The sequence below is a fragment of the Schistocerca piceifrons genome, chromosome 4 (genome assembly GCF_021461385.2).
Source record: "Schistocerca piceifrons isolate TAMUIC-IGC-003096 chromosome 4, iqSchPice1.1, whole genome shotgun sequence".
NCBI lineage: Eukaryota > Metazoa > Arthropoda > Insecta > Orthoptera > Acrididae > Schistocerca > Schistocerca piceifrons.
In genome coordinates this window covers 458,272,233-458,293,741 of record NC_060141.1, presented here as the reverse complement: position 1 = coordinate 458,293,741, position 21,509 = coordinate 458,272,233, and the positions used below count along the sequence as shown (strand labels likewise).

Genomic DNA, 21,509 nt, shown 5'->3' with positions numbered 1-21,509 from the left:
CTTTGGACTGAAGACTACAACAACAACAACAACAGCAGCATAGGTAGGAGACAAACAATTGGTATCTTCTGTATTCATTCTTTTGTTGAGCCAACGGCCTGTTGCCTCTGATTCACTATTAGGCAGAGATCAGGCTCCCACACCTAGATGAATTAGTGTCTCATGTGCCATCTGGTGTTTTGACACTTATTACAGTGTCCCAGTATGGTGAGGTCTCAGCCAAACCTTGTTCCTCTTTGTAACCTCATCTTCTGTTTTTTTTTTTTTTTAAGATAAGTGTTCCATCACAGTCAATTTTCTACACTATATCAGCCTCAGTTTCAATAACAGGAAAATTTCAGGACTGTCATTTCCAAAGATGTAACATTACAGAGAAAGATTATATATATAACCCCTCCATTGCTACATGGCAAAAACTATTGCTTGTTTCATGGACATAAGATTTGCATTCCACCATTTGATATAATAGCAGTAGAGTGTCAGATTGTCACAATCTGAATAATAAGAACCTTTTTTTCTGATTAAGCAGACATGAATACCACACAAACCTTAACAGACGATCATGATTAATCTCCTTATTTGATGGTAGTTTGCAAGCAGACACAACAATCACTTTTCTTCCATAGGTGTCATCCCCAGCAACTTCAACAATTCCATAATTTGCAACATCACTGAAATCATCCTCTTCTCCATCATCTTCAGGAAAATGGTAAGACAGGCTATCAACACCTGTTGAAATGACAGGGGCATTTACAAGTTCCTCTTCAAAATTTTCTTCTATTGTTCCATCAGAGACAGGAGATTCCAAGTAATCCAGTCCTGTTGCTTCAACCTTCTCCTCCAAATCTGTACAGAAAGCACAAAAATGCAGGCAAACAGAGAACTAGCAGACTGTGACTGTGGGTAAGCTAATATTCACAGCATTAGCCTGAAATACACATATTCAAGTATCACAAGTCAGTCACATACATCCACTGCAAAGTAATACATAGACATATTACACACAGAGCAGTAAATCACTTCAAAACAAATAAAAACATAAGACTTGGGAAGATCAACGGGACGAGTGAACTGGTAATGACAAACTAAAGGACCCATCTAGAGATTCACACTTAAAGTTTAAGCTTCTGTCCAATAGTCTTGAGGAATTTCTTCTGTTCAGATACATATACAAGAAGACCGCTGGGCTAATATTATTAAGTGGCTGCATACACTTTCAGAGATAGTTTTATATATTTATTTGGTTATGCATTTGACAATATTAGGGTCTTTGTGACCCGACAAACATCAAATGAACACACTTAACATGGCTGTCATAATTTATTTTAACAATAACAATATTTCAGGGTGCATTACCAAATTACAATTTTAATCACAGCTAGCTGTAATCTACTGGTGACTGAGGGCCTCCTCCAGACTTCTTCATATATTACACAGCACAGGTTGGTGCTCAAGGACCAAAGACATTGGTCGGCATCACTGTGATATGCTTCACCAGCATGTCATACCTGCCTACAGGAGAGAGATGCATAACTCAAGTTTCATGCAAGGTGGGGTCCTACCATATACCACTTGTGAAGTTCACTTGCTTCTCCAAAACACATTTGGAAACGATCGAATTATCAGCCGATTGTTTCCAAATGCTTGGCCGGCATGATCATTTGCTCTCACTCCCTGTTATTTCTGGTTGTGGGTCTACCTGAAGCACAGGGTTTACCACAGGAAAATTCACACGTGCTGATCTGAAGTGCAGCATATAAAGAGGGGTAGCCAGCATACCTCAGACTTGCTTCATTTTGCAGTGCAGAATGCAATCCTGTGCTTTCATGCTCTTCTGGACACTGATGAAGAAACAAAACTAAAGCTGTGTAAAGTGACTCTATAAGAGAATTAACACTGTTTCACAAGATAAATCGTATGTTTCTTGTTTAATTCTACTCTATGGAAATATGCTACTTCTGGGACACCACGCAGCAGGTTGCATTATATTCAAGTCCTTGCAACACGACTCAAGCTATTCTGATACAATCTGAAACCAATAAATGAATTTCTCTGGGAAAGTTAAAAGGGAGCTAATCATTGAGGTCTTTAATAATCAAAGCTTTCAGGAGAATAATAAAGGATATACTGCCAATTCAACCTTGTGGTGTCATCTGAGGCAGAGAGCCAAGCAGACAGCAAAGGGAAGAGAAGAGGATGTAAGAAGGTAAGGAAACTTAATGAGGTAGCAGAGGTGTGCCAGTCTAAAACAGCCACAGATCCTCTTGGGTCTAGTCTGTGGCCAGGGGTCAGCTTCCACACCCGTCTGGCAACCACCATTCACTGTGGAATACTGATCGAATGGGGGAAAGGTGATGAGAGCATGGTGATAAGATTTAAATGAGCGGTACGGGCCGAGGGGGGGGGGGGGGGCGGTACAGGTTGGGGGCGGTAGAGGGTGGCAAGGGCTACCTCCATCTTTGTTTTTCTTGTCCTGTTTCCTATTATTATCTTTGTTTGCCTGGCAGATTTTTACCTCTGGGTGAGAATTATACTGTATAATAGGAAGGGAAGGTGAAGCAGCAAACTGGTACCCCACAGCCCATGTCTCTGATGGGCTCCGGCTGATGCACTACTAGGCAGTTTCAGTGTGCCGAGAAGGACCCTCCGCTCAGGGATGATAGATGAGAACAACTTTTTTAGGCAAGCGGTGTGAAACAGAGGTCCCTGGTGAGGGAAAGAGGTAAAGAGTGTCTTGCCCCCCCCCCCCCCCCCATATAGATGCATATAGTTGTCCACCGCAATGTGCCATTTGGGGGGGGGGGGGGGAATAGCATACGAGTTCATCACTGTTACACACCCGGATTTAATTACTCTGTTTGTGAAGTTTGTGATCATTTGAAGTGGATGTAGACGTTCATATTTTTTCTTCAACTCAAAATTCAGTATTTATATGAATATAATGTGCATTTTGGTTTTACCACACGCATTATTCAAAAATGGGGTGTGCCTAGCATTCAATGGAGCATTACATTTTAGTACTATCTTCAATCTATTGTTCATCGGCAACATCACTGAAATTTACGTATTGTTTCTTACACTATAATGCATTGTCGTAATTCTCACCTACATTACATTACTGTTGACCTATTACTGGATACTGTGTTGGCATTAGGTATTCACAAAAGGGAAGACAAGCAGAACAATATCACACACTAATACTTTCAAGTACAAAGTAATTTTTAATGCTAAAAAATATGGTAACAGGAGGCAGGATAAGAGTTAATGCAGTTGAGAGTAACATTCACCTAGAGAAGCAACAGACACTGTCATTATTTGCAACTACCACAACTAGATGATGAAGAGGAGATGTCTCTTGTTGTCAGACAAGAGATGTTTGATTTATTTATTTATTTATTGTTCCGTGGGACCACATTAAGGAGAAGTCTCCATGGTCATGGAATGAGTCAATACATGAAATTATAACACGATTGTAGAAACAGATAAAATGAAATATAAGAAACATATTCAGTTGTAGATCGTAGAAACAGATAAAATGAAATATAAGAAACATATTCAGCTAACACGTCGTTAGTTTAAATAAAGAAAATCAAGAATGTAACACTGGAATTTGCTTAATTTTTTAGCTCTTCCAGGAGCTCCTCGACAGAATAGAAGGAGTGAGCCATGAGGAAACTCTTCAGTTTAGACTTAAAAGCGTTTGGGCTACTGCTAAGATTTTTGAGTTCTTGTGATAGTTTACTGAAAATGGATGCAGCAGAATACTGCACTCCTTTCTGCACAAGAGTCAAGGAAGTGCATTCCACATGCAGATTTGATTTCTGCCTAGTATTAACTGAGTGAAAGCTGCTAACTCTTGGGAATAAGCTAATATTGCTAACAACAAACGACATTAAAGAAAATATATACTGTGAGGGCAATGTCAAAATTCACAGACTATTGAATAGGGGTCGACAAGAGGTTTTCGAACTTACACCACACATAGCTCGAACAGCCTGTTTTTGAGCCAAAAATACCCTTTTTGAATCAGAAGAATTACCCCAAAAAATAATACCATATGACATAAGCGTATTAAAATATGCGAAGTAGGCTACTTTTCGTGTTGAAATGTCACTTATTTCAGATACTGTTCTAATGGTAAATAAAGCGGCATTTAGTTTCTGAACAAGATCCTGAACATGGGCTTTCCACAACAGCTTACTATCTATCTGTACGCCTAGGAACTTGAACTGTTCCATCTCGCTTATAACATGCCCATTCTGTCTGACTAAAATATCAGTTCTTGTTGAATTGTGAGTTAGAAACTATAAAAACTGAGTCTTACTGTGATTTAGCATCAAATTATTTTCCACAAGCCACGAACTTATTTCATGAACTACATTATTTGTTACTGTTTCAATATTACACACAAGATCCTTCACTACCAAGCTGGTGTCATCAGCAAACAGAAATATTTTTGAATCACCTGTAATACTAGAAGGCATATCAATTAAATAAATAAGAAACAGCAGTGGCCCCAACACCGATCCTTGGGGAACGCCCCATTTAACAGTGCCCCATTGGGACTGAACATCATTACCACTCTCAATATTGCGGAGAATTACCTTCTGCTTTCTGTTCTTAAAGTAAGAGGCGAACCAACTGTAAGCTACTCCCCTTACTCCATAATGTTCCAACTTCTGCAGTAATATTTTGTGGTCAACACAGTCAAAAGCCTTCGTTAAATCAAAGAAAACACCTAACGTTCACAACCTTTTATTTAATCCGTCCAAAACCTCACAGAGAAAAGAGACTATAGCATTTTCAGTTGTTAAGCCATTTCTAAAACCAAACTGTACATTTGACAGCAAATTATGTGAATTTAAATGCTGCAGTAACCTTGTATATACAACCCTCTCGATAACTTTAGCAAACACCGATGGCATAGAAATAGGTCTATAATTATCAACATTATCCCTGTCTCCCTTTTTATAAAGTGGCATCACTACTGAGTACTTTAATCGGTCAGGAAACCGACCACTCCTAAAGGAAAAGTTACAGATATGGCTAAGTACTGGGCTAACATACATGGAACAATACTTCAGTATTCTGCTAGATACCCCGTCATCCATGAGAGTTCTTGGTCTTTAGTGATTTAATTATTAACTCAATCTCCCTCTTGTCAGTATCATGGAGGAGCATTTCAGGTAACAGTCTCAGAACACTTTTTTCTAAGAGCGCTATATGATTCCCTGTTGGGACTAGGTTTCTATTTAGTTCACCTGCTATATTCAGAAAGTGATTATTAAATACTGTACATATATGCGACTTATCAGTAACACGGACATTCCCACTACACACTGATTCTATATCCTCGACCTGTCTCTGCAGACCAGCCACTTCCTTTACGACTGACCATATGGTTTTAATTTTATCCTGAGACTTAGCTATTGTATCTGCATACCACATACTTTTTGCCTTCCTAATAACTTTTTTAAGCACCTTACAATACTGTTTGTAATGGACTACTGCATTTAGATTGTGGATGCTTCTAACGTTTTGATATAATTGCCACTTTGTTCTACAAGATATCCTTATACCTTTAGTCAGCCACCCAGGCTGCCTGTTTGTGCTAGTACCCTGTTTTGAACATTCTAACGGAAAGCAACTTTCAAAGAGCACGAGAAAAGTCTTGAGGAAAGCATTATATTTATTGTCTACTGTATCAGCGCTATAAACATCTTGCCACTCTTGTTCCTTGATAAGGTTTACAAAAGTCTCTACAGCAACTGGATCAGCTTTCCTAAAAGGTTGGTAACTATATTTAACATGTGTTGCAGCACAAAAATCTTTTAGACTTAAAATTTGTGCATCATGATCTGAAAGGCCATTCACCATTTTGCTAACAGAATGCCCTTCTAGTAATGACGAATGAACAAAAATATTGTCTATGGTTGTTCTACTGTTCCCTTGCACTCTCGTTGGAAAGAATACGGTTTGCATAAGATTATATGAATTAAGGAGGTCTACCAGCATCCTTTTCCTTGCACAATCACTTATACAATTTATATTGAAGTCACCACATATAACTAACTCTTTGTATTTCCTATAAAGTGAACCAAGAACCTCCTCTAGAGCTTTAGCAAAAATGTTGTGAAATAGGAGTCTGGGGATCTATAAATAACAACAGTAAGAAGTTTAGCTCCACTAAATTTAACCACACCTGCACAACATTCAAACACCTTTTCAGTGCAGTACTTTGAAACATCAATTGACTCAAATGGGATACCGTTTTTCACATACATGGCTACTCCCCCACACCGCAAAGAGCTCCTAGAAAAGCTGCCAGCCAACCTGTATCCTGGTAAAGGAAGCCTCTGAATTATCTCCTTATTTAAGAAGTGTTCAGATATACCAATAATTTCAGAGTCAACATCTATAAGCAGTTCACTAACTATCTCTAATACCTTGTATATTTTGATGAAATATACTAATTCCCTCATTAATCGGATACCTAAGCTTTGTCGAAAGTGGTTTCTTTGTTAGACTTCCCTTAAGCAGGAATACCTCTCAGCTGACTTCAATCTAAAAAAGGTACAGCTCTAACACCCACAACTACCAGAATTTTCCCATGAGTGATCCCACCACCCCCACCTATGCTGTCACCTATAAGCTTTGCCAACCTCCCCTTTCCATACCTGTTGAGGTGCAGGCCATGTCTAGTGAAACCCGTCCTGCTGATAGAATCCACCGACACCACTGAAATGTGACTCATGCCTTCTGTCATCAGCGCACCCCCAAGTCTCATGTTATTACGCCTGACGGCTGTTTTAAGATGAGGCTGATCGTGACGCTGAAACAGTTCCACGAAATGCTCATTCGTGTTGCCAGTCTGAGTGGCTATCTTTTCCAGGTCACCATCTATGTCATACTCCCCATCCCTATTAATACTATTACCAGTCCCACCCACAATCACTACCTGATCCTCTTTCGTAAAATCCCTACGTAACCCCCCTATGTTAAAAGTCACCTGAGCCAATCCTGCATCAGGCTTCACAATGCTGGTGACCTGGTACTCACTCCCCAAAACTTCCTGCAACTGCTGGCCTCCACCTCTACCATGAGAACTACCTAACAGCAGAACCTCCTTCTTTCTCTTCGACTTTGCAACTGTCCTAGCCACCGTAACTGCTGAGGTCTGCTGCATACTTCCTACATCTACAGCTACTAGAGATTCCTCTCCACTAGACTCTGACGGTTAGTCATATCTATTGCAAACACCAATAGTAAAACTATCTGAAAATCTCCTCCTAGCAGATCTCTTGCCAACAGCCAGCTCCCATTCCCCAACTTCCTTCTCCCTCCTCATCCTATCTAGATCCTCCTGTGCAGTTTTTCAACTGCACCTGAAGGGCACAGATCTTACACTCCTGCTCCTCTATCAACTTACTCTTGCTACATAACCTGCAGTTCCAGGAGAGGATCTCACCAGAATGCCCACTGGCTTCCCCACTGCATTCCCCCCCCCCAGCGAAAATACTTCAAACAAGTCTCACACCGCAATCCACTACTCACGAACCTACGGCAAAGCCCACACTCCTCACTCATGGTAAAATTTTACAGTTATTGAAACAAGAAAACAACTTTATCTAAGTTCCGCTACTACAATAAGAAGATGTTAAAAACTGACTACAATAATCACAAACTTGCTCTACAAGGGAAGTAACTACTATTACTGACAGTATTAATCAACAACAAATGAGAATATAACAAAATACTAACACAGAAAGAAAATCAAACATCTAATGACAGTAACGAAACTGAAAGCGGTTCGCAAAAATTTCTTCTGAAGTTATTTCACCGGAAAACACCAAGAACACTGGTTGAAGACTACTAAAGTTCCTAAATAAACTACTATACACAAACAATTAATTAGTACTTAGCTTTTGATGCGCCGCTACAGCTGCAACTGGTCAGCGCGGAATGTAAACACGGGTAAGAGGTTAAGTTGCTCAATACGAAACACTCACAAATATCAGGTCACAACACAAGAAAGGCAGAGGTGAAAGAAGAAACCACTAATAAGCCACTTATATAGTAAATATTATCACAAAAACCGTTAAAATATATAACTGCAACCTAAAAATAGATGAAAACTTAGAGAGCGATCTCACACGTCGTCACGCGCTTATGACGTCACACCAAAGACCAAGCTCTATTGGATCATCTGACTGTGGATTCAATCTGGCCAGGGGCAATGTGCAAGGACGCTGAGGAGCTCCCACTCTGTAAATGGAGCATTATAGGGTTCACGGTGATGTTCAGTGAACGAGAGGGCTTTCCTTTCCATCCGCTGTTTGAGGGTGCGAACTGTTAGGGTATAATTCACCGATGCAGAGGCTCGAGCACAGTGCTCAGCTAATTGTGTTTGTGTCGGTAGATAACACCCCATTGATGTTAATGTCAATGACACTGTTGGGGTCTGGTACCCACGACCACATCTGACATTCGTCCAGACTTGGGAAAGTGACATATGGTATCCAAAAGTCGAGACGTACCTCTCCCAACATTCCTGTTTCCGTCTTTTTATAAGCTGGTGATCACGGGCACGGAGCCCTTTAAAAGCTATTAGGTGCTCTAAGGAAGGGTGCCGCTTATGTCGCTGTAGAGCTCGCCTACGATCTTCAATGGCCTCAGTGATTTCTGGCGACCACCAAGGTACTGACTTTCGCCGGGGGCACCCTAAAGAACAACGGATCATGCTTTCCGGCGCAGAAACGATTGTTCTAGTGACCCGCTCAACTACCACATCGATGGTATCATGTGGGGGAGATTCAACAGTGACGGTAGACATTGGGGGGAATGGCGCTGGGGGAGCGACAGGACGATGGGAAAGTGGTCACTACCACACAAGTCATCGTGGGCTCTCCAGTGGACAGATGGGTGAAGCCCTAGGTTGCTGACGGATAAGTCAAGGTCTAGGGGTAGCGTCTTTGATTCATAATCAAAACGTCTTCGGTCCCGGGTTTGATCCCCACCACTGCCTAAATTTTGATAAATAATCAGCATTGGCGGCCAAAGACTTCCGGCATAAGAAGTCAGCCTCATTCTGCCAACGGCCTTGTCAAAGAGGGCAGAGGAGTGGACAGAGGTTCAGGGCACTCTCTTGTCCTAGGGTTGGGAAATTGCCCCTAATGGCGGAAGAATCAGCAATGATCAACGACATGAGGATGCAGAAGGCAACAGAAACCACTGCATTAAAGACACGTAACATGTATCCACAGGACATGTGGCCTGTAATTGAAGAAGTGTCATGATGATCTCTCCATTGGCAAAAGATTCCGGAATAGACCCCCATTTGGATCTCTGGAAGGGGACTGCCAAGGGGGAGGTTACCGTGAGAAAAAGATTGAATAATCAACGAAAGGATAACGTTCTACGAGTCGGGGCGTGGAATGTCAGAAGCTTGAACGTGGTAGGGAAACTAGAAAATCTGAAAAGGGAAATGCAAAGGCTCAATCTAGATATAGTAGGGGTCAGTGAAGTGAAGAAGAAGGAAGACAAGGATTTCTGGTCAGATGAGTATCGGGTAATATCAACAGCAGCAGAAAATGGTGTAACAGGTGTAGGATTCGTTATGAATAGGAAGGTAGGGCAGAGGGTGTGTTACTGTGAACAGTTCAGTGACTGGGTTGTTCTAATGAGAATCGACAGCAGACCAACACCGACAACGATAGTTCAGGTATACATGCCGACGTCGCAAGCTGAAGATGAACAGATAGAGAAAGTGTATGAGGATATTGAAAGGGTAATGCAGTATGTAAAGGGGGACGAAAATCTAATAGTCATGGGCGACTGGAATGCAGTTGTAGGGGAAGGAGTAGAAGAAAAGGTTAAGGAGAATATGGGCTTGGGACAAGGAATGAAAGAGGAGAAAGACTAATTGAGTTCTGTAACAAGTTTCAGCTAGTAACAGCGAATACCCTGTTCAAGAATCACAAGAGGAGGAGGTATACTTGGAAAAGGCTGGGAGGCATGGGAAGATTTCAATTAGATTACATCATGGTCAGACAGAGATTCCGAAATCAGATACTGGATTGTAAGGCGTACCCAGGAGCAGATATAGACTCAGATCACAATATACTAGTGATGAAGAGTAGGCTGAAGTTCAAGACATTAGTCAGGAAGAATCAATACGCAAAGAAGTGGGATACGGAAGTACTAAGGAATGACGAGACACGTTTGAAGTTCTCTAACGCTATAGATACAGCAATAAGAAATAGCGCAGTAGGCAGTACAGTTGAAGAGGAATGGACATCTCTAAAAAGGGCCATCACAGAAGTTGGGAAGGAAATCATAGGTACAAAGAAGGTAGCTGCGAAGAAACCATGGGTAACAGAAGAAATACTTCAGTTGATTGATGAAAGGAGGAAGTACAAACACGTTCCGGGAAAATCAGGAATACAGAAATACAAGTCACTGAGGAATGAAATAAATAGGAAGTGCAGGGAAGCTAAGACGAAATGGCTGCAGGAAAAATGTGAAGACATCGAAAAAGATATGATTGTCGGAAGGACAGACTCAGCATACAGGAAAGTCAAAACAACCTTTGGTGACATTAAAAGCAACGGTGGTAACATTAAGAGTGCAACGGGAATTCCACTGTTAAATGCAGAGGAGAGAGCAGATAGGTGGAAAGAATACATTGAAAGCCTCTATGAGGGTGAAGATTTGTCTGATGTGGTACAAGAAGAAACAGGAGTCGATTTAGAAGAGACAGGGGATCCAGTATTAGAATCGGAATTTAAAAGAGCTTTGGAGGACTCACAGTCAAATAAGGCAGAAGGGATAGATAACATTCCATCAGAATTTCTAAAATCATTGGGGGAAGTGGCAACAAAACGACTATTCACGTTGGTGTGTAGTGTATATGAGTCTAGCAATATACCATCTGACTTTCGGAAAAGCATCACCCACACAATTCTGAAGATGGCAAGAGCTGACAAGTGCAAGAATTATCGCACAATCAGCTTAACAGCTCATGCATCGAAGCTGCTTACAAGAATAATATACAGAAGAATGGAAAAGAAAATTGAGAATGCACTAGGTGAAGATCAGTTTGGCTTTAGGAAAGGTAAAGGGACGAGAGAGGCAATTCTGACATTACGGCTAATAATGGAAGCAAGGCTAAAGAAAAATCAAGACACTTTCATAGGATTTGTCGACCTGGAAAAAGCGTTCAACAATATAAAATGGTGCAAGCTGTTCGAGATTCTGAAAAAAGTAGGGGTAAGCTATAGGGAGAGACGGGTCATATACAATATGTACAACAACCAAGAGGGAATAATAAGAGTGGACGATCAAGAACGAAGTGCTCGTACTAAGAAGGGTGTAAGACAAGGCTGTAGCCTTTCGCCCCTACTCTTCAATCTGTACATCGAGGAAGCAATGATGGAAATAAAAGAAAGGTTCAGGAGTGGGATTAAAATACAAGGTGAAAGGATATCAATGATACGATTCGCTGATGACATTGCTATCCTGAGTGAAAGTGAAGAAGAATTAAATGATCTGCTGAATGGAATGAACAGTCTAATGAGTACACAGTATGGTTTGAGAGTAAATCGGAGAAAGACGAAGGTAATGAGAAGTAGTAGAAATGAGAACAGCGAGAAACAACATCAGGATTGATGGTCACGAAGTCAATGAAGTTAAGGAATTCTGCTACCTAGGCAGTAAAATAACCAATGACGGACGGAGCAAGGAGGACATCAAAAGCAGACTCGCTATGGCAAAAAAGGCATTTCTGGCCAAGAGAAGTCTACTAATATCAAATACCAGCCTTAATTTGAGGAAGAAATTTCTGAGGATGTACGTCTGGAGTACAGCATTGTATGGTAGTGAAACATGGACTGTGGGAAAACCGGAACAGAAGAGAATCGAAGCATTTGAGATGTGGTGCTATAGGCGAACGTTGAAAATTAGGTGGACTGATAAGGTAAGGAATGAGGAGGTTCTATGCAGAATCGGAGAGGAAAGGAATATGTGGAAAACACTGATACGGAGAAGGGACAGGATGATAGGACATCTGCTAAGACATGAGGGAATGACTTCCATGGTACTAGAGGGAGCTGTAGAGGGCAAAAACTGTAGAGGAAGACAGAGATTGGAATACGTCAAGCAAATAATTGAGGATGTAGGTTGCAAGTGCTACTCTGAGATGAAGAGGTTAGCACAGGAAAGGAATTCAAGGCGGGCCGCATCAAACCAGTCAGTAGACTGATGACAAAAAGTCAATGGCCGAGTAAGTGCCATGAGCCACACTGAAATGTGTGGGGGCCCCAGTATTTAAGAGGCAGAGGTTGATTTGAGACAGGAAAGTTTCAACATCTCTACCTCGGCCAGTAAGCATGACCGTTAAAACCTCCCAAAAGCAGGAGAGGTTTAGGGAGTTGATGATTCAGTGCAGCCCATGCCTTCAGGGGTATTGCGCCATCTGGAGGAAAATAAACGTTGCAGACAGTTATTTCCTGTGCCGTCCTTATCCCGACAGCCACAGCTTCAAGACTGGTTTGAAGGGGCGCAGGTTCACTGCATACTGAGTTCAGGACATAGACACAAACTCCACCTGACAAACTATTATAGTCACCATGGTTCTTTTAATATCCCCTATAGCCACAGAAGGCAGGGGTCCGCATTGCCGGGAACCAGGTTTCCTGGAGGGCAATGCAGAAAGCAGGTGTAAAGCTTAACAGCTGCTGAAACTCAGCCAGGTGGTGGAAAAAACCGCAGCAATTCCACTAGAGGATGAAGTTAGCATAAGGCTGGGAAGGCATGAAGCATGCAAGGAGGAATGTTACACCTCAGGGTCACCTGATGCCACTGATTGAGTATTTGTCTCCATTCCTATCGTGAATGAGGCATCAGTGAGATCCAGGTCCTCAGGGGACACTAAGATCTCCACCTCATCCTCGGGTGCAGAATTGGGAGGGAGTGGTGGTGGTGTTGGGGCCACTGGAGTGTCCTTATTCTTAGCAGACTTTTTGTTTTGCTTGCCCTCTCGCTTCTCTTTAGGGGCTTGCTGGGAGGACTTCTCTGAAGTAGCTTCACGCACAGAGGAAGACCTTGAAGCTCTTCATCCAGCAGCTTTTGTCTCTGCCACTGGCGAGTGTCCGCTGTGGTATTAGTGGAGACCATGGGAGAGAGGGTCCCAAGAGACCCCTTTCACACAAGAGGAGCCAGAGGAGGCTGTTGCTTGTCCAGGTGGGGGGAGGGGACCGATGTCCTGTGGGTTTGGGGGGGGGGGGGGGGGGGGAGGGGGCCTTGCCCCCGAAGTAGGTACTTTGGGAGCAATGGAAGGAGATTTTCCCCCTACCACCAAGGGGGCGCATGTATCCTGGAGTGTTCATGACACAGTGTGTGGTACGACTGGTACCTGTGGCGGCAGTGGTAATGTAGCTGCAACATATGTGGATGTCAACCGAATGGGGTGTAATCGCCCAAATTTACGTTTAGCCTCTTGGTAAGTCAACCGGTCAGGGTCTAGAACTCCACAATTTTCCGCTGCTTTTGGAGTATTGTGCTGTCTGGCGAGCCGGGGGAGTGCTGCTCTCCACAGTTAACACAAGTGGGAGGAGACGCACATGGAGTATCCAGATGGAGTGGACGTCCATAGTCTCAACATGTGACACTGGAAGTGCAGCAGGAAGACTTGTGCCTAAATTTCCAGCACTTAAGTCAGCGCATAGGGGGAGGAAGGTTGGGTTAATGTCACAGTGGTAAACCATCATCTTGACCTTTTTAAGCAATGAATCACCCTCAAACGCCAAGATGAAGGCACTGGTAGCAACCCTATTGTCTTTGGGTCCCCTGTAAACGCACCAGATAAAGTGAACACCCCACCTTTCTAGATTGGCACAGAGCTCGTCATCAAACTGGAAGATGAGGTCATGATGGGAAATAATCCCCTGGACCATGTTGAGGCTTTCTTAGGGAGTGATGGAAACAGAAATATCACCTAACTGGTCACAAGTGAGTAACGCTCGGAATTGGGCTGGGGATGCTGTCTGAATCAAGACTGCACCGCTTCTCATCTTGGCCAGCACTGTCACTTCCCCAAACTTATCCTCAAGATGTTCAACAAAAAATTGAGGCTTCATAGGCAGAAAGGAGTCCGCGTCCATTATACTGCAGAGTACATACTGTGACAAATATGGCTCTCTTCTTTCTGTATCTCTACATTCCTCAAACTGTGTAGCGAGGGAGGGAAACGATTTAGGGTCATATCTGTCAGCATGCTACTCGATCTTGCCCTTCTTAAAGACTGCTGGTGCCATATGGCCACCAGCAAGACATGACTTAGTCTGCTTCATTGCAGGTCATCCGCCCTGATGCCACCCACTCCAATCAGGGGCTCTCCCCATGGGCACCACTCTGCTCAGCAAAGGCCATCTGGCATGATGGGCGTTGCCAGAGTCCTGATGCCCCAGGAAGACAGGCATCTACTCCTTCGCATACATGAGGAGTTTACAGCTCAGGCATCGCAGTGCGATCCCTGTGTTGTCAGGGGCCTACCACCAATTGGGTACGTGACGGTTCCACCACAACAGACTGTCTACCGTGCTGGATATTGGGCACAGAGAAATCCAATATTGTCATGGGGGGGGGGGGGGGGGCAAAAGAGGACAGGAGGCTATGGAAGAAGATGATATACCCTGGAAAGAGTCCTTACCCAAATAGCTGAATCGCACGTGGAGATGCAAAGCCATGACAAGGTTCAGGAGAGCGAATCTAAGGGCACTATGGATAACTCATGCACCACATAAGGCATTCTTCCCCATATGGCCGGCACTTATGTACAATTTGGAAAGTGTACAGGTCAAACCATAAAATGGGAACTGAACTTATAGGGCCAAAAAGTGTGAGACACCTTTTAGTTACCTCTTTGACAGGCAGGGATACCTTGGGCCTATTCTAACCCCCAGCCTCACTTGGGGGAGGGGGGGGGGGGCTGATTGAAAGGCAACTTCAATAGATGAGTCATAGCAGGAAACAGTATATTGGCACGCTACTGCCTGTGCCATTCTTAAGTGATTGGCAGGTAACAAGAAATCAGCAGCTAGTATCCACAGAGTAGGGTTTTCCTGCAGCAAAGCATTAACGTCACATGGCAGTTTTATTGAGGCCACTGTTTATGCTGCCACACCCATGTCAACTGGTGCTGTTGGCTAGCGAACAGATGCAGTCTGTAAGATTGGAATCGCTGGCAGCCAGGCCATGGATAACTTACAGTTATTCTCCCTGTTCACATTTTTGGTGTGTTTGATTATTCCAATAGCCTCTCTTATTTTTCACATCCATGGCTGTCAAGGAAGCACATGAGATTCTAGAAAATTTAGAAAATGGCCATGTTGCTGGTTGTGTTGAGCTACAGATAACTTCTGTTCTGTTCCTGTTGTACATAACACTCATGATCCGACACTCGAGTACTAACGGCTCTCCCAGTTTCACCAATATCTACTTCGCTGCATTCACACTGAAGTTCGTAGATTGGTTTTGTTTTGCTTTAGGGCACAAAAATCAATTGGCATAACATGCGCCCAAATTAAAACTATAGAACACAAAGACAGAGAGGAGTTAAAAAACGACTATACGTCAATTCCAATTGACACAAGGGAAGACAGCTAAAAACAGGGATGTGGAGAAAGGGCTAAAAACGACACGACACAGAAACTGAGGTACAATACTAAAAATTAAATGGCCTTCACTATACCACTTTGGCAAATAGAAAGTAAAATAATGCGACAGCCGTGTGTCATTTGCTAAAACAGCCTATAACTCAGATGGCAAACCCAAGCGAGAATGTAAATGGTTAAAAAATGGGCACTCCATCTGGAAGTGGTGGACAGTTAAAACTTGGGCACAATGTGTATAAAGTGGTGGGGGGTAGCGCCACTTATCAAATGACGATGACTAAAAAGGCTGTGCCCAATAGGCAGCCTAGAGGTGGTCGTCCACGCCACCGGAAGAGGCTTAATATGCTGAAGTTTATTCCCGTGAAGGAAGGACCATTGGCGATGCCAAAGGGACACCACCTCCTGATGGAGAGCAACACAGATATCATCGGAGGGAATATAGGAACTAGCAGGCTGAGGTACGAGGGCTGCAGCTTTGGCAGCAGCGTCAGCAGCCTTGTTTCCTGGCAGACCGACATGACCAGGAACCCAAATGAACATCACAGTGGCTCCACCAAGAGTGAGCAAGTGACAGTTTTCCTCGACCCGCTGCACTAAGGGATCGGCAGTGTACAGCGCACATAGACTTTGCAGGGCGCTGAGTGACTCTGAGCAGAGGACACAATTGAAAAGTCTATGTTGCCAGATGTACTCCGTGGCCTGTTACATGGCAAAGAGCTTGGCTTTAAGTACTGAGCAGTGTGCTGGAAGCCAATTTCAAAAGACACCCACGCCAGTGACAAAGGCACATCCAACCCCATGGTCAGTCTTAGAGCCATCAGCATATACAAAGGTACTATTGCGAAGTTCCATGCGAATGTCGTGAAACTGAAGGCGATAGAGCGAGGCTGGAGTAGTGTCCTTAGAAAGCAAATGAAGGCCAAGGTTAGCATGGACCGCTTCACGAAGCCAAGGTGGTGAAAGGGTTCGAACCCAGTGGGAAAGGTGTATGTAGTGCGAAGTTAAGCTGCCGTAGCAAGTGCTAAAAGTGGAGTCCAGGAGGTGACAGAGAAGGGGGACGCGCCCCATACTGCTGACCAAAGGAATCATCAAAGAAAGAGGCATAGGATGGGTGGCCACACATGGCAGACAAACAGCATGCATACTTGCTGAGGAGAAAGTCACGGCGGTAGGACAGTGGTATTTGGTTGGTTGGATTAAAAGAGGGGGAAAGGGACCAAACTACGAGGTCATCAGTCCCTTGTTCCAAATAAAAGAATGCCACAAATGTGAGGATAAAACAAATGAGACTGACAACTCAAAACAGAATGAAGGGAAAAATCACAAGAAAGATGACGGGCAAGAAACACGTAAATGGACGAAAGGGGACAAGAAAACCACAGAAATGCAAGAAAGGGGAAGAAGAGATTAAAAGAACAAAGCAAATTATCATGGCTGGCTGACCACTCTGGAACACATTAAAACCTCCACCGGAGAAGCACTAGGGTGGAGGGCACAGAGGGACAAAGGACATGCACTAAAACTTAAATCAAATGATAAAAACCACCCTCACGAATAAAATGTAAAACTAAATCAGACGATGAGGCGTTGTCAAATAAAATTAGCGGCAACGAGTCCGATGACCCAAGATTTTGTCACTGGATAGTCAAAGTGGGACAGTGCACCAGAATATGGGCCACTGTCAACCGGGCACCGCACCGACACTCAGGTGGGTCTTCACGGCACAGGAGGTAACCGTCGGTCACCCAAGCATGGCCAATGCGGAACCAGCAGAGAACAACCGATTCCCTGAAGAGGCCCCCATGGAAGACTTCCACACATTCGTAGTCTCCTTAATAACAAGCAGTTTTTTGCGTTTACTGTTATGCCATTCCATCTCCCAAAGCTGAAAAACCCTACGGCTTACGTTAGAACACAGGTCAGGTTCAGAGGTGCCCATCTCCAGAAGCAGTTTCCACGTAGTCTGTTTGGCAGCCTGTCGGCTAGTTTGTTGCCTGGGATGCCGACATGTCCTGGGGTCCACACGAACACCACTGAACGAAGGGACCAGTCTAGGACACAGATGAACTCTGGGATGGACGCTACCAAAGGATGGCAAGGGTAGCACTGGCCAATAGCTTGTAGGTTGCTCAACGAGTCAGTACACAGAAGAAACGATTACCCAGGGCATGAACGGATATACTGAAGTGCACGAGAGATGGCCACCAGCTCTGCAATGAATACGCTGTGGCCATTGGGCAAGGAATGTTGTTCGAAATGGCCTCTGTGGACATAGGCAAAGTCAACATGACCATCTCCCATCGAGCCGTCAGTGTAAACCACTTCAGAGCCCCCGGAACACATCAAGAATCAAGAGGAAGTGACAGCGGAGAGCGGCAGGAGTAACTGAGTCCTTACGGTCATGTGAAAGGACCAGACGAATCTGCGGCCTAGGTGTACATCATGGAGTTGTACGGGGACGGACCTGGTAAAGGGAAGGACTCCAGTTCACACAGAAGGGATCACACGCGAACCGCAATCATTAGTCCTGACCTGGGTCGCCGATGTCAGAGATGAACTGCTGCGGGTGGAAAAAGGAGACGATAATTCAAATGCTCGGAACTATGAATGTGTGCAATGTAACTGGCGAGCAGCTGTGCATGTCGGATCTGCAATGGAGGGACTCTCTGGCCTCCACCAGGACACTGATCGACAGACTCGTTCTAAAAGCTCACGTCGCTAGACAAATGCCACAGTGGAGCGTTGGGTAGAGTACACGAAACACTGAGGGCACCTACAGTCAAGGCGGGATTGAACAAGGGCTCTGTAGAGCTGCAGCAGAGTAGAGCAATCTGCACCCCAGTTGGTGTTGCTCAGGCAGCAGAGGGCATTGAGGTGCTGCCAGCACTTCCACTTAGGCTGACGAAGGTGAGGTAGCCAAGACAATCGGGAGTCAAAAACCAGTCTTAATAATCGATACGTCTCCACTACAGTGAGTAGATCATCCTGAAGGTATAGTTCTGGTTCGCGGATGAACGGTACAATCCCGACAGATGTGCATGACACACGACTTAGTGGCCGAAAACTGCAAGCCATGGGAGAGAACCCATTACTGCGCCTTGTGGATGACTCCTTGTAGGGGCCGTTCAGCAACACCTGTGCTGGTGGAGCAGTACGAAATGCAGAAGTCATCTGCATACAGAGAGGGTGAGATGGATGGCACTATAACTGCTGCTAGACTGTTAATGGCCACTAAAAATAGTGGTACACTCAATACAGAGCCCTGCAGTACCCCATTCTCCTGGGCATGGGAGGAGGGGGGACCTGTGGGAGGCACAAACTTGGACATGGAAAGCACGGAACGACAGAAAATTCTGGATAAAAATTGAAAGCGGGCCTCGTAGGCCCCACTCGTATAATGTGGCAAGTGTATGATGTCACCAGGTGGTGTCATACACTTTGCGTAGATAAAAAAAGACGGCACGGATGGCAGACTCTAGGGATACAAGATTATCAGGGGTAGTCTAGGGACACAAGATTATCAGGGGTAGAGTGCGTGGAGTCACGTGCCCCAGTAGGCCATGTGACTCCAGGACCCAACCTAACCGCCTACACACCATACATTCCAGCAGCTTACAAAGAATATTGATGAGGCTGATGGGGCAATAGCTATCCACATCAAGTGGGTTTTTGCCAGGTTTGAGCACTGGAATGATGGTGCTCCCCCGCCAGTGCAATGGAAAGACACAATCACACCAGATTTGATTGAAGACCACGAGGAGATGTGGCTTGTAGACAGCCAAGATATGTTTAATCATCTGACAGTGGATCCGATCCGGCGCAGGAGCTGTGTCGGAGCAATGTGCAAGTGGCTGAGGAGCTCCCACTTCATAAATGGGGCATTATAGGGTTCACTGTGGCATGTAGTGAACGAGAGGACTTTCCTTTCCATCCGCCATTTGTGGGTGCGAGAGGCTGGGAGGTAGTTCTCCGACACAGAGACTCGAGCATAGTATCAGCAAAGTACTCGGCAATCGCGTTTGCGTTGGTACATGGCACGGCACTGATGGTAACGCCAGGGACACCTGTTGGGGTCTGGTACTCAAAAAAACGTCTGATCTTCATCCAGATTGGGGAAGGTGACGTATGGCACCCACTGGTCGACACGTACCTCTCCCAACACTCTTGTTTCCGTCATTTTATAAGATGGCATACATGGGCACGGAGCAGCTTAAAGACTATCAGATGCTCTAGGGAAGCGTTTCACTTATGTCACTGTAGAGCTCACCAAAGATCTATAATTGCCTCAGGGACTTCCAGTGACCACCACGGGACTGCCTTTGACTGAGGGCACCCTAAAGTGCTTGGGATTGCATTTTGCTGCGGAAATGATTGCAGTAGTCACCTGCTCAATCATCACATCGATGCCACCATGTGGGGCAGAGTTAAAGGTGACATCAAAGTTGAAAGTTTCTCAATCCGCCTTGTTCAAAGCCCATCTCGGCAGGCGTCCGTGGGCCTGATGCCGGGGCAGTGACAGGAAGATGGGGAAGTCACTACCACTCAGGTCGTCATGTGCTCTCCAGTGGATAGATGGGAGAAGTCCTGGGTTGCAAATTGATAAATCAATGGCCGAGTAACTACCTTGAGCCACACTGAAATGTGTGATCGCCCCAGTATTTAAGAGGAAGAGGTCGAACTGAGACAGTAAAGTTTCAACATCTTTGCCTCAGCTGGTAAACACAGTGTCACCCCGCAAGGGGTTATGGATGTTAAAATTTCCCAAAAGCAGGAAAGGTTTAGGGAGTCGATCAATCAGTGCAGCTAATAGATTGCACTATCTGGAGAAAGATATACATTGCAAACATTTATTTCCTGTGTCGTCGTTATTCTGACAGCCACAGCTTCAAGAGGTGTTTGAAGGGGCACAGGTTCACTAAAGACCGAGTTTAGGACATAAATGCAAACTCCACCTCACACTTGATTATAGATAGCCGCAATGGTCAGAGGTCCGCATTGCCGGGAACCAGGTTTCCTGGAGAGCAATGGAGAAAGCAGGTGCAAAGCTTAACAGTTGCTGTAGCTCAGTCAAGTGGTGGGAAAAACTGCTGCAAATCCACTGGAGAATGACATCATTGTGAGACTCTGAAGGCATGGAACATTCAATGAGGCAGTTTACACCTCAGAGTCACCTGCTGCCACTGACTTTTTGCCCAAGCAGTCTATATCCACTGTGTCTGGGTCCAGCGAGATCCAGGTCCTCAGCGGATGCCATAATCTCCACCCCCATCCTCAGACACAGAGCCTGTAGGTAACGGTGGTGTGGGTGCTACTGCAAGTTCCATGTTCTTCGGGGTCTTCTTTTTCGACGTGCTGTTCCTTGGGTTTCCCTGGCTGGGAGATCTTCATTGAATCAGACTCCAGGACTGAGGATGAACGCATGAAGCCCTATGACCAGCTGCTTTTGGGCTCTTTAGTCACTGGCAGGTGTCATCTTTCTCACTAGCAGAAACCAGGGAAGGGAGTGATCCAAGGGACTCCTTCCCAGAGAGAGGAGATGAAGATACTTTACGCTTCTCTGGCTCAGAAGTGGGGACTGAAATGCCCATGGTTGGGAGGGGGGGTTGCTCTCCTGAAGTAGGTGGTATGGGAGCAACAGGGAGGGAAGTGCCCCCCCCCCCCCCCCCCCCCCCATCATCAAGGGGGCAGGTGTAGTCTCACGGTTCTGAGTGGCGACAGGAGTTCGAGGAACTGATGGGCAGCGTAAGAAGTCATAGCCATAGGATGTAGGCGCTCAAACTTCCTCTTAGCCTCAGTGTAGGTCAGTCGGTGCAGGGTCTTATTTTCCATGGTTTTCCT

At 44.8% G+C, this 21,509-nt stretch overlaps 1 protein-coding gene across 1 annotated transcript in view; it reads right to left on the bottom strand.

The window, feature by feature from the left end:
- The window catches only part of LOC124795444 (rho GTPase-activating protein 1-like), a 100,521-nt gene that overhangs the window by 58,339 nt on the left and 20,673 nt on the right, over positions 1-21,509 (bottom strand). Inside the window, exon 3 of the mRNA XM_047259468.1 lies at positions 549-846. Coding sequence (XP_047115424.1) covers positions 549-846 — 298 coding nt within the window. The remainder of the gene's footprint in view (positions 1-548; positions 847-21,509) is intronic.